Raw genomic sequence first — 12,763 nt, 5'->3', positions numbered from 1 at the left:
GAGCCCCCAGGATCGCCGCCTTCCCTTCCGGTTTCTGACTCCTGTCAGCATGGCCACCGAGGAGAGATGGTTGCCGTTGGGCCCCATCGACGACCCAGTGGTCGGCCACTGTAGCCGAGCATGCGAGACGTGCGTGGCGACTGACCACTGTAGCCATGCAATGTTGATGACGATGACTGTCCGTCGTAGTTGCGCATGTCGCGGATGACGGGCGACCTCTATAGCCTCGCGTGTTGACCGGGAGGCGCGGCTAACACGCCCCTACCGCTAGGTCGAGCGGGAAACCGGGCGGCGCACCCTCCTTTGTTAGGCAGCATGAGCGATGAGTACCCTATGACGAATGTCACAGGGGAGGGTTAGGACAGTGCAGCTGTAGCCCTGTGCAGTCGTGGCTACAGTGCGCCGCCCGAAAACTTTAGCCGGTCACGTCGAGGAGCGCGGGCGCCTCTCTGCGCGTCAAGGCCATATTCTGGGCATGGGCGCCCCATCGGTAGCATTTATGGCGAGATCAGTGGGGGCCCACAAGATCTGCGCCCTCGTGTGCTGGTCCGCGCCCGTCCTCGGACGAGGCGAAGCTCTGTCCTGTGGGTCCGGATGTGTCCGACCTAGCGTCCCGGGGTCGGGCGAGACGGAGCCTTGCGACAAGGGGTCCCGGGGTCGGGCGAGGCGGAACCCTTCGGTGAGGGGTCGGGCGTGTCCAACCCCTTACCCCCGGGGAATGTGGAGCGGTCCTCGGTCGGTCGGGCGCGTATGATCCTAGGACCATGGGTCGGGCGAGGCGGAGCGGAATATTCCCTGGTCGTGCCAAGTCAGCAGAGGTCACTGTTGCTGGAGGTGGGCCCGGGCCCTTATGACCGTCGTTTAAGGAATATAAGGAAGTCGTTAATATTTCCCCCAACAGTTGGTAATTCCAAACGGGATTAAAGGAGGTCTTTAGTCCCGGTTGATATTACCAACTAGGATTAAAGAGCCCGTCGGTGGTATATTTTTGACCCGGAACTAAAAACACTTTAGTCCCGGGTCCAAAATCAACTGGGATAAAAAGGGTTGGATGGAAGGTGAGTTCTCCAGTAGTGTATGCTACGATTATGGTCTCTTGTTTTTTTCATCTATTTGCTTAAGTTTACGTTCGACCGCAGTTTGGCACGATGTTAGAGGATCATTATTGGTTGATTTTTTTTATTATGCACATTTGAAGGTGCTACCTTTTTCGTTCCAGGAATGTGTCTTTAGTACTACCTAGGAAATGCTATTCTAGATGCTGCTTGAAATGTCACCGGAACGAATTAGGTCGCTTCACACGATACCATTGTCATGCGCACGGCGATTAGCTGTCAGCTGAAAAGGTAAGCTAGGCTGCTGAAATACCCATGTATGTTGGAAACATACACTAAAATTTTAGAGATTTGCTAGACCTCAAATGCTTGGTTTTTGAGTTTGTCTCAATCACTTTTAGGTGAGTCATTGGGGATTCGGGTTTTGGGGTTTCGAGGTTGGGTGGGTACCTCCATGTGCAGCTGTAGAGGAAGCTCCGGGGCGGCTCGCCGGCCAGCAGTGGAGGCGAAAGAGACGGCAGCGAAGCGGAGGCGGCGTGGGCGTCGCCGGAGCCGGGTAGCGGGGGCGTTGAGCTCCAAGAGGTTAGCGTCGGCGGCGGAGGTGGCGAAGGCCGCTGGAGCCGGCGGGGGTGGGAGCGGTGGGGGAGCTTCGTAGAAGGAGGAAGAAGAAGGACGCGGGGAGCTTGGGAGGGGGAGGAAGAAGAGGGTCGGTGGAGCTGGGAGCGGCTTGTGGGCAGCAGAGGAGGAGGCGGAGCTCGCCGAAACCGGAAGGGAGGCAGGTCGGGGCGGGGAAGCTCGGAGAAGAGGGAGGAGGCGGCATCGGAGAAAAGGAGGAAGGAGGCCGTATTGGGGGTGAGGAAGAGGAGGGAGGAGGCGGCTAGGAAGAAGATAGGAGAGAGATATCATATTTGAGCCATTAGTTTGTAATTGGATGGTCAAAAAGAAGTGATTGAGGCATAGCTAAATCTCAAACGTTTGAGGTATAGACAGATCTTTTAAAGATAGATGCTAATTTTATCTATAGGTACGTTTTTCTTTCTTCCGTGATCGGAAACGGGGAGCCATTAAAAGGCATCGTCTAAACGTTGCGCTTCAAGAAATGCCGGCCAGTCCTAACGGTTGGATGCATCACACATCACGTGCCCGGTGGTTGCTAGGTCGTGCCACTGCCAGCCGGGTGAGCAGGTGAAATTCCGCCTCAATTAGCCAGCATGTTGGATCGGAAGAAGTGAGACCTATTACATTGCTTCTTCACTCATGTTGGTTGCGCCACTTTGACATCCTTTTCAGCTCTTATTTGATCAGAGATCTGATGATCACCTATTCACCCTGCCTGAACAACAAAACGAAAAAGGTTCCGATGGTTTTCAGTGTGAATGGGACCGATCGACTTGATTGGTCGGTGCCAGAAAACCCAAAATGGTATCGCGCTTTTCCTCGCGACACCGTACCGAAATCAGCAGCACTCATATGCCACTTTGGAGGGCAGGACGCCATGGAAGTACGGAGGTTCGTGATCTGACTCCGGGATGGATTAGTTGAGACTTCGAGACTCGCTTGAAGCCGCTCATGACAGCATCGGCAGCAAGTTGAGTGGCTACAGCTTCTCTCGCCGTGGCACCCGCAGCTTGGCGTCACGAGCTCTGACCGGATTCTGATCGCAGCACCCCGGGGGCTGCACGCCACGACAAGAAGATCGCGCCGGGGGAAGGGAGGGCTAATCACGCAGCAGCAGCGCCTGCACTGCACACATGCACGACGCCTGGAGCCCGGCCCTGGACGGCGAGCACATAGCGGCCGGCCGGCCGGCCGGAAGGGGTCGGATTGGGCGTAGGCCTACAGCCATCTTTCTGTCAGGCTCTGGCTCTCCACCAAACTATCTGGCGGCACCTTCCGCGGCGTGGAACCGCAAAGTGATCGAGTTCCCCGGTCGGACCAAAGCTTAGCTTAGCTTAGCGAACCCAACCCCGCCGCGCGATTAACCGAGGAGCCCACGAGCGGATCGGACCCATCATCTGGCACGTTGGGGGACAGTGTGTCGGGCACACGGGCAAAGCGAATCCAATCCGTGGCGACCTGCGTGCGGACGCGCCTGACGGTCGTGCAAAGTGTATCCGCTAGCTCGCGGTCGCAGAGCGAAAAAAAGGCGTAGGCGTAGACCGGTGGCCGCCGTGCCCAGCTGCGGTGCCCGCCCGTCCATGGGGATCGCAACCGGCTGCTCGGAAAGTTTTGACTATGCTTGTTCGCCCGGTGGCCATTTTGTACGAAGCGCGTGCTATTGATCTCCACACTAGCGAGCAGCTATCGATCAGTTACACCCACAAGTCTAAACCGATGGCAATTTATACTTCAGCACAGACAACTGTGCATCTGGTGCGAGAACTAGTCAATCCAAGTCGCTGATGCAAAAAAAAAAAAAACGAACTTCAACACAATTCGCGAAAAGAAAAGGAGCGAGCTAACATTGGTCACACGAAGCAGCTCACATATCTTCCTGATTAAATACATTCGTTTTCGAATCACTAGTAGAGAATTGAGCTTTAATCCCGGTTGGTAGGGTGCATATCTCTCGAAAATACATCCGGGATAAACCAACCGGGACAAAAGGGGGGGGTCTTTTATCCCGGGTCACTCAACCGGGACAAAAGACCATTACCAACCGGGATAAAAGGGTCGAGAGCGTCGGCGCTGCAAAAAAAAAAATTCCCGAGCTCCCAAAAGTCACGCAATTTTTCACGCGAAATATGCGCGTGCGCGGTTCGTGGGATTCGAACCCACAACCTCCAGCCTCACGCGTAGCTTCCTTGCCATCCCACCTACACACCACATCTGACTATATAGGGGATACTATCCTTTTGTATTAACTCGTGGGGGACCCTTTTATCCCGGTTGGAAACACCAACCGGGATAAAAGACCCCCTTTTATCCCGGTTGGTGTTTCCAACCGGGATAAAAGGGTTCGAGGATTTAATCCCCTTCCAGCCACCTTCCAGTGACCTCGTTGGGGGACCCTTTTATCCTGGTTTGAAACACCAACCGGGATAAATGACCCCCTTTTATCCCGGTTGGTATTACAAACCGGGATAAAAGGCTCTTGACCCTTTTATCTCGGTTGGTGTTACCAACCGGGATAAAAGGAGGGGTCTTTTATCCCGGTTGGTGTTTCAAACCGGGATAAAATGCCTCTCAGAGTCTTTTTTTCCCACTAGCCTTTGCAACCGGGATAAAAGGTCCCGGTTGGTGAGCCCCCCACCAGTGACCGAGTTTTAGTCCCGGTTGGTGAACCTTTTGTCCCGGGCCAACTTTAAACCGGGATAAAAGGGGATGGATCGAAAGTCAGTTCTCTACTAGTGAATTCGTGAAGGATTTTAACAAAAATGGAGCTTGCTGAGAGTTCGCAGCGATTTCTTCTAGGCCTTTTCTCTGCTACAAGAGAGTGACACGGAGGCTTTACACCAGGGTCTGCATTAGATGACACGGATTTCCTTCGTCTAACTCTCGTGGTATGGGGTTGGAGGTCCCAGCAAAGAGTCATTACGTGAAATGTGCGGGGGGAAAAAGCCCGCAAATTTCATGAATTTTCTCCTGGTCTGATTGGGAAACGGTCGTCCGAGCCCGCACATGCCTGCAGACGACCGTCGACCGGCGAGTCAGGGTCTCGCGCATGTGGGGTTCGTTAGTCCGTCACTTTTCTGCGTTTACCGTTTCAAACGTAACGGGAGCATCGAAAGAAACAGTTCATGGCTTCATACTGGAGCCGGGAGTGACACGGCAAGGCCACTTACCTATTGGCTACTGATGTGTGTGTACCCAGGCACCCAGCTGCTCATCAGGCCCTGAGCTTCCTTTTGGCTACAGTACGACACGAAAAATGCTAGAGCTGGATGCATCAAGATGTCGAGAGCTTGAAATACTAATCAAGTCAAAACAAATGCTTGTAGGGATTTCCAGTAAAATAAAAGGTCTGAAAAACAGCGTAACCCAGAAGGCGATATCCGAGCACAGCACCTGCAGTTGTCCTCCGGATTTGTGACGTGAGCATGATACTGCGCTGATATTCATGGGAATCGAATGGATTCTGTGGTCATCAACAGCAACAAGCCCAGAAATTAATGCCACAAACAACTTGATGAACGCAATCCTTTAGGCACATTCAATAGCATGGCAAGGAGCCATGCATCCAGCCACTTTACGATTTTAACACGGGTGTAAAGTACCAGGAATCAGAGGAAACACTTTCATCACTCACAAAAAGCATGTGACCGCAAGTTGGGTCTAAGTCAACCATAAGAATAGCTCAAGTTGATGTTGAAACTAATTTTAGAAGATAACCAATGGATTCACTACCCACTACAGATGTGCGTAAGGGCTCAAAGAAACAAGTAAGCGTATATGTTCCAAGTTTCCAACTTACAAGATTGTGACAGTCACTGTATATTCGATCGATTCTCTCTGTACAAAATGGTGCAAAAGTGTATGATTCTATGGTATAAATAAAAAAATGGGCATACAACACACTGGTGGCAATAACATGATGTGACAGTGCACAAAGCCACCCATTTCCCGTATGGTAACAAGGAACTCGCCCACCACGGGGGATCGAAACAGTTATGTACCAAAAGAAAGAACAGAAAGAATGGCTTAGTCATATCAGTTCTAAGGAAATCACAGATGCAACTTAGTTCTAAACATGCACCCGACAACCTTTTTAGGAGACGGGTCTTTTGGTCCTTTGTCTCGTTGCCCAGAAGTGAAATACAGCCAGCCATCCCAGTATCCTACCAACGTGGTCTTGATACGGAAAGGTAACCGTCCAATCACACTCCATTCCTGCAGATGAGGTTCTATAGTGTCACAATGACAGATCAAGGGCGGCAAAGATTTACAAAATGCAACTTTGATACTATTCATGCTTTCTGTTGCCTACCTAATTATTTAGTTTTTCAGCATCACAGGAATATAGAAAGTTTAACAAGAAGAATACTGTGAAAACATAATCTGTTGCTAAGAAAAGCATGAAAACCCATCATGACAAGACACAAGAAATAGATAGTATGCAACAAACATGCTTTGTTTCCTCCAATTTCCCATCCTATGTAAAGTACAGAAATTAAGGAAAAAAAATGTACCAGTGTGTCCAGATTGAACCGAAATACTTCACCGACCAATACCATCTTTTTAGTTATTGGGTGCTTATCGGTGGTTCCTCCAGCAATAATGAGAGAATTATTAACATTCACCCAAGCAAACTCTATATGTGAATCTGGTTTTGGCATATGTGGAAGTTCCTTCCACGTCATCCCATCATCAAGCATATAAACATTGCTATACACAACCTGCACAAGCAGAATGTTGTTTTTAAAAGAGGGCAATAACAAAGATAGACAAAATAGTGCAAACCTGAAGGTCACTAAGAAAATAGTAAACTAGACTCTGCCACATTTAAAAGATACTTGAATTGGTTCTGGTTTCAACTCAAAATCATCAACTATGGCAGAAGCTTGAAGGGCACAGATAAACAGAATAGTGCAAACCTGAAGGTTACATAGAAAATAGTGAAACTTTTACATTTAAAAGGTACTTCAATTGATTCTGGTCTCAACTCAAAATCATTACTTGTGGTAATGCTTGAAGGGAAATAATAAGAATATAGCAGAACTAGAATGTCACATTTAAAAGGTACCCAAATTGATTCTGGTCTCAACTCAAAAACATCAATTATGGTAATGCTTGAATATGTGCATTATATGATAGTCTAATAGTTAAACCATATTAAATGTCCTGGTCTTTTGTTTTTCTAGAAAAGAAAATGCAGTGCACATGATGCCAATCCACTTTCAGGTGAAACCACGTGTGCCATTATTTATTTAACAAAGCAGGTACAGCATGCTTGGCGTTTAGATGCTTATAATCTAGACTTAATCATGCACAACATATGGTTAAGTTGTCCTTTATGCAGGGAAAACTGATCTCAGTTGATCTTAAAACATAGGAGCCAGAACATGCGCAACAATTAGCTATAAGATTGAGCTGACAACATACCTCACTTCTCCTAACACATTTAAATATAGGAGACCCAGGCTTGGCCATGAAGTCACCTTCTTGACCACCAATAACAAAAAGTTTATCATTTGCAACAACACAAGCCCTGGTAGTAAAACGAAATATTTTTATAAGGACGTCAGCAAATTAACAATTAAGGATAGTGTTCTCAGAAGTCACAAACCAACTTCTTTGTATCATGCAACGCACCAATTTCATAGGAAAACATTTCCTAGCAGCATAAATGTTGCCCAAAGCATAAGAAAAGCAGAAATGCACCCAATAGGAAACTGCCAAGACAATCTAGGGCATAGGCATCTAGCAACATTGCTTTCCAATGAAGGTGAAACTGTTGATAACATATGAAGGGAAAGTTATAGACCTATGAGGACCTCCACGTGGTATTGGTATCTCGCTCCTCCACTCTTTCTCCAATGCTTTCCCATCCTTTACCGCGAGACTCCAATGTTCAAGCCCAGGTTCATGCCTATCCTCCTTGCTGCCACCCATCACATGAAGTCTACCTCTCCAAAGTTGCGTTGCTGGAGCATATCTGAACATAAGAATTTAAATGGGAAAGAAATGTGGTTCAAATTGTTTCCAACCTATAAGTTGACCAAATATTTAAACATATTATTTGCATAACGAGCATGGGACCAACAAGGCAACAACTTTCAAGTGCAAGTAATGTGTAGATACATAATGAGTGGATGCCCAATCTGAATTTTTTTTATTTAAATTAAAAGAACAAGAATAGTACCTAGGAACTGGCAATGGAGGCAAATCATGCCATTCTTTTGTTTCTGTGTCCAATACAAAATTTCGAGCTGTAGGTCCCCTACATTGCGGACCATACTGTCCAGTTACCACATAGATGAATCTTCCATCAGTAACCATCCCCAGATGTGAATGTGCCATGTCCTTGGGCATATCAAATCTTCCACCCCACGTATTATCCGAGAAATTGTATATATCAACGTGAGAATGCACCTGCAAATGAAAAAAAGGGGGAAAATCTTAAGGAAGGCGACTTGCTTAACATATTGAAATAACTCGCATCTAACTGCAGATTTCTTCAATGTAGAAAACACCAAGGAATAAAACACCAGGGTGAAATTTGCATTCTGGTCTTGCTAATATAATTAATAGTCTAGCAAAGTTATCATTTGTTATACAGATGAGATCAGAGTACAAATTCATATACATAGCACAGGTAATTCAAGTGTATTTCATTATGTAAGAGCAGGCATCAGTGAATAGGAAGGCTTACTAGGTCGTTGCATTATTCCCCAGTTGGTCTATGAGACTTACATCAGTTCAATGTAGAGAGAATAAGAGTAGTGAATTATTCTCTTTCACACCTTGGCAACTTAATAATACAATTTATAATGAATTCAAGAGTATAAGTGGCTAATTTGAGCTATCATTCGAATCCAATTTGGCAAATACTTCTCTATTACACATTCCAACTTATAAAGCAAAATTCTTATGTGCAAGAGGGTACCACTGCTCCCTTCTTAAAGCACCAGATGTCATAAATTGTAGAAAAGTAGTATCTTAAGACAGAGCATGAAGGTTTCTCACATGGTTAATGGTGCCATATCCAGCAAATACATATAAGAGATTCTTAATCTGTATAGCAGCACCATCCAAACGTGCAACAGGTGCTTCAGCCATCCCCTCCCATTCTAATTCTGGAGCCGGCAAGTCTGCAAAAGTTGCATTTATGTCCATCGAACCTACAGGTTTCTTGTCCTTTGTATTCTGTACAATAAAATTACAAGACAGGCTAGTTCTTTGAGAAGCCATTGTAGCAACATGATGAGAACAAAAAAACAAATTCAAGTTGCAAGTAGAATCCAATCTAGCAGAGTTTTAGACCATAGTGATAACTGACAATTCTTCACAGCATATATCATTATAAATATAAATAAGGATGCAAAACATCCAAGTACAGAACAGAACTTTACACGTTGTTTACTACTGTATGATACCAAATGGTTCAAGATAAAAACTGAGTGATACCATATTCATGTCAACTAGGCATACGCAAGTTACTATCTACCATTGTTATGATACCAAACTAATGTCATCTAGGCATAAGTATGATAACAAAAGTGAATGGACAAGATATTTCAGACCATGGAAACTAAAAGGACAACTCTCTGAATTTGCTGGTAAACGTGATCTACTTTTACACACAAGACCTAGGTTTCAAATTAAATGGCAAGGAAGTGTCGAATATGCTTATAAAACCAAAAACGATATGTTCCTATGGCAACCTATAAAAATTATAAATACTATAGAACTCTTGATAGTTCGCAAACATCACTCAAGCAAACCCAAGGCAAAGCACAGGCATTACTCTAGCTGAAAACTAATGCACACAATTTACAACCAGAAGGTCTAGTAATAGGCAAAGGGCTTCTATGGCCAAGGACACAACCAGACTATCTCCATTCCTGCAAGGAGCATGAAACCCAACAAAATAACATATTGCTAATGTTTACACCTAACACGTAATGGCTGCTCATCTGAACTGCAGCAGATCGAGTAAAATTCCCCAATCAAGCAAGCATGTTCAACTCAGCCGATCAACGCGCAAAACTCACCCAATTCCTCCCTAAATCCCACCAGATCTCACCAATCTTGTACGCCCATCGTGGCAACGGTCCCCAACCCTACCCCGAAGCGCCTATCGCTTGAGCCTCAGCAGCGGCAGCAATCTAGCATCCCTAAGCAATGGGCGCGAGAAAAGGGGACGCGTCACTCACCTCCTTCGCGACGGGCGGCGCCTGCACGGCGGGGCTGGTTGGGAGGGTAAGCCTGGAGGACCAGACGGCGGAGGAGGAGGACGAAGCCCAGAGGTAGTCGGCGACGAGGACGAGGCCGAGGACGGCGACGACGGCGAGCGCCACCAGGTGCTTAGGCGGCCGCGCCTTCGCCGCCGGCCTCGCCATGGGCGGGCGGCTAGGCTCTAGCCTAGAGGAGGTGGACGCGGCGCGGAGGGGGAGTGAAGGGTCGGTGGCATTAACGGCGAACCGGCGCGGCGGAAGAGCGAGTTGCAGTGCGGTGCGGGGGGGCCGGTGGTCGGTGGATACGGGTGCGTAGAGAGAATGAGAAAAATACGGTAGCAGGACAGCTGTTGCCTGTTGGATTTTGTTTCAGTGGCATATAGAAATTCTCTATTTCTTCATATGAATTGGACTATCAAGCGTGCGAAGAAGCAAATATGATGCTAGCAAAGGAAAAAAAAGCAAGAGTTCGAATACATTAGCAATCCAGCATACTAGGTTTATGCTCCGAAGGTGAGGGTTATAATTCATTCTACTTCCTCCATTCTATATAATACAAGACATTAAGCATTCAAAATTTATCCTCAAATATAAACTATTGTAAGCATATTTGAATGATTGCGATTTAATTTTTTCTATAGTTAACATTCCTTGTTTACTACCACTAACTTAGAGGTACATACATATTTTGCTACTCCCACTAATATTTTCTAAAATCTTTAGGATGAATTTTGTTCCAGGGAACCTCCCCTCTCTTATTCACATTTTCCTATGATAAAGTCCTAAAAAGCACTAAGATAGCCGCACCAAGCTTGAAGTACTTGCAATTTTGGTATTCGATGTGTGAAGGTCTAAATCCATTTTTATGGTAATTTCATTAACAATAAAAGAGTTTTCATGTAAACAATTATGATAATATAGTACACTAAGGTGAGAGAAAAAACTGGTTTCATGGGGATGAACTATGTGTATAGTATTTACAAAATAGTTTGTGTCTACACGTATATTTTTGGAAACAACAAAAAAAAATGGAACTAGGCATTGTGTGAGTTATTTCATCTATCAACTAAATGCACTCTTTACTTATGTGATATTTTTAAAAACATAAATATCAAAAAACTGCACTGAGAATGATCTAAGTAAATCCTAGGCTGAGAATAAGAAATTCAAGACGCTAGTACACTAATAGTAGTTTTCTTTAGTGAGACAGGCTGATGGAAATGTATTGGCAGCATTGCAGGGTAAACGAGAGCCTGATCAGACTAGTCATGAAGCCAGGATTCGATGATACGGGAAGGAAGGGGACAAGAAGTCATAAATTTGTTGTGAGCTCATGAATTATTACTAATTTATATATACAATAGCTGGCTGCAATCTAGGAAGAAGTTTTTATATAAAGGAATCTCTTTTTCCAATCTTTGCATGCATTGTGCATTCAATCATCCTTATTACAAGCCTCAACCATATGACAAAAAAAGTTGCCGACAAATAGTAGAAATATAAGTCATTAGTTTTGTCACCATCATATGTGAAAATATGCAAAGGTATCATAGAATGAAAAAACTAACCTTTTAGCTCGACAAGCATATTATGTAAATTTTTTCTTTTCTTTTATCACCTCAATGAATTTCTCTTCCTGATGCTTAAACTTCAGCTCCAAATTTGCATATCGATGCTCCATTTTCAAATAGATATATGTTTATAGTCATTTTCTAGGAAGTGAATACAAACAAAAAACCAAAAGAATGTTAGAAATAATATTATAATAATAATATGCATGCCCTAGCTGAACCAATATAACCAGTGGTCAAATTGTCATGTCCCTGCATAGCCTGAAGATTAAGGAAGAGAGTGGTTGATGCTGATTGTAACAGGCGAGAGGAGCGTTTGTGATCATGGGACATGGGCCGTGTATGTGAGAACGGGCCTGCGAGCCCAGCTAAAGGGAAGGACTATAAATCCCCATTGTACTGTTGAGAACGGCAATGAGAAATAACAAAACTCATTTCTGAATCACCATTTTGTTCTTCCCTGTCTTCTTCGACCTCTCGACTCCCTGTTTTTCTTCCGATTCCATCCTATCCAGAGCCTCTCCACCACATAATCTCCTAAAAAAATATTTTCCCAAATTGAGATATCTGCGACGACTCGACGCCACCACGGAAGCTGACGAAGTGGCAAAGACAAATGGCAACGACCTTGGAGGACCTCGCGAAGAAGTTCGAGGGGTTCAAGCTCACGATGGAGCGGTCCTTGGACAAGATCAGCGGTACGGAGGCTTGGCGGTCCACAACGAATAGCTCTTTAGGCACGTTGCTGGTCAAGACGGATGAGGCAGCAACATGCCTACATCACCTCGAGTTGGCACAACCATCGAGTTGATCGTCTCCACCGCCGCCGAGTTAGGTCAATCCATTTGACCTGAACATGGCTCTACCAGCCTGCACCGGTCCCGGAGCAGCCCATCGGGCAACGCAGTGAAACTACAAACCAGGATGTTGGCGGTGGAATCCTTGGATCTCATCCGCCACGCCAATTTGAGTCGCGTGAAGGGAATTGCAAGTTCACGAGCAGAGTCGTACCCCAGCCCAAAATTGAGTTTCCCCGGTTCGATGGTGAAAATCCAAGATTGTGACGTGACCGATGTGAAATGTATCTCGAGGTCTTGAAAGTGCATTTGGCCCCTATGTAGATTTTGGTGTTGATGACATGCATAACTAAGGAACTAATGAATTTATCAAGAAATTGATAGGTTTAAATGTTAAGAAATGAAAAGGTGCAAGGAAGGACCTCAAAGTTGTTTGAAGAATGGTGTTGAAGCATAAAGAAAAATCTTTTTATACTTTCTATTTTTAAATTTGAGTATAGAAA

General features: G+C 45.5%; 1 protein-coding gene across 2 annotated transcripts; it reads right to left on the bottom strand.

The window, feature by feature from the left end:
• Positions 1-5,514: 5,514 nt before the first annotated feature.
• On the bottom strand, positions 5,515-11,480 carry LOC117864083 (kelch repeat-containing protein At3g27220). Of its 2 annotated transcripts, none has more exons than XM_072294844.1 (7): positions 11,461-11,480; positions 8,682-8,861; positions 7,858-8,087; positions 7,480-7,650; positions 7,098-7,203; positions 6,185-6,391; positions 5,515-5,885 (listed from the first exon to the last, which is right to left on the bottom strand). In XM_072294844.1, the coding sequence occupies exons 2-7, from the start codon at positions 8,829-8,831 to the stop codon at positions 5,721-5,723; spliced, it is 1,029 nt and encodes a 342-aa protein (XP_072150945.1). In that variant the 5' UTR covers positions 8,832-8,861; positions 11,461-11,480; the 3' UTR covers positions 5,515-5,720. The 2 variants fall into 2 exon arrangements, with proteins under 2 accessions (XP_072150945.1, XP_034603967.1); XM_034748076.2 differs by lacking the exon at positions 11,461-11,480 and adding an exon at positions 9,872-10,198.
• Positions 11,481-12,763: the final 1,283 nt, after the last annotated feature.

This window comes from Setaria viridis, chromosome 7 (genome assembly GCF_005286985.2).
Source record: "Setaria viridis chromosome 7, Setaria_viridis_v4.0, whole genome shotgun sequence".
Lineage (NCBI taxonomy): Eukaryota > Viridiplantae > Streptophyta > Magnoliopsida > Poales > Poaceae > Setaria > Setaria viridis.
The sequence above is the reverse complement of the archived record's forward strand: the minus strand, read 5'-3'. Positions and strand labels throughout refer to the sequence as shown.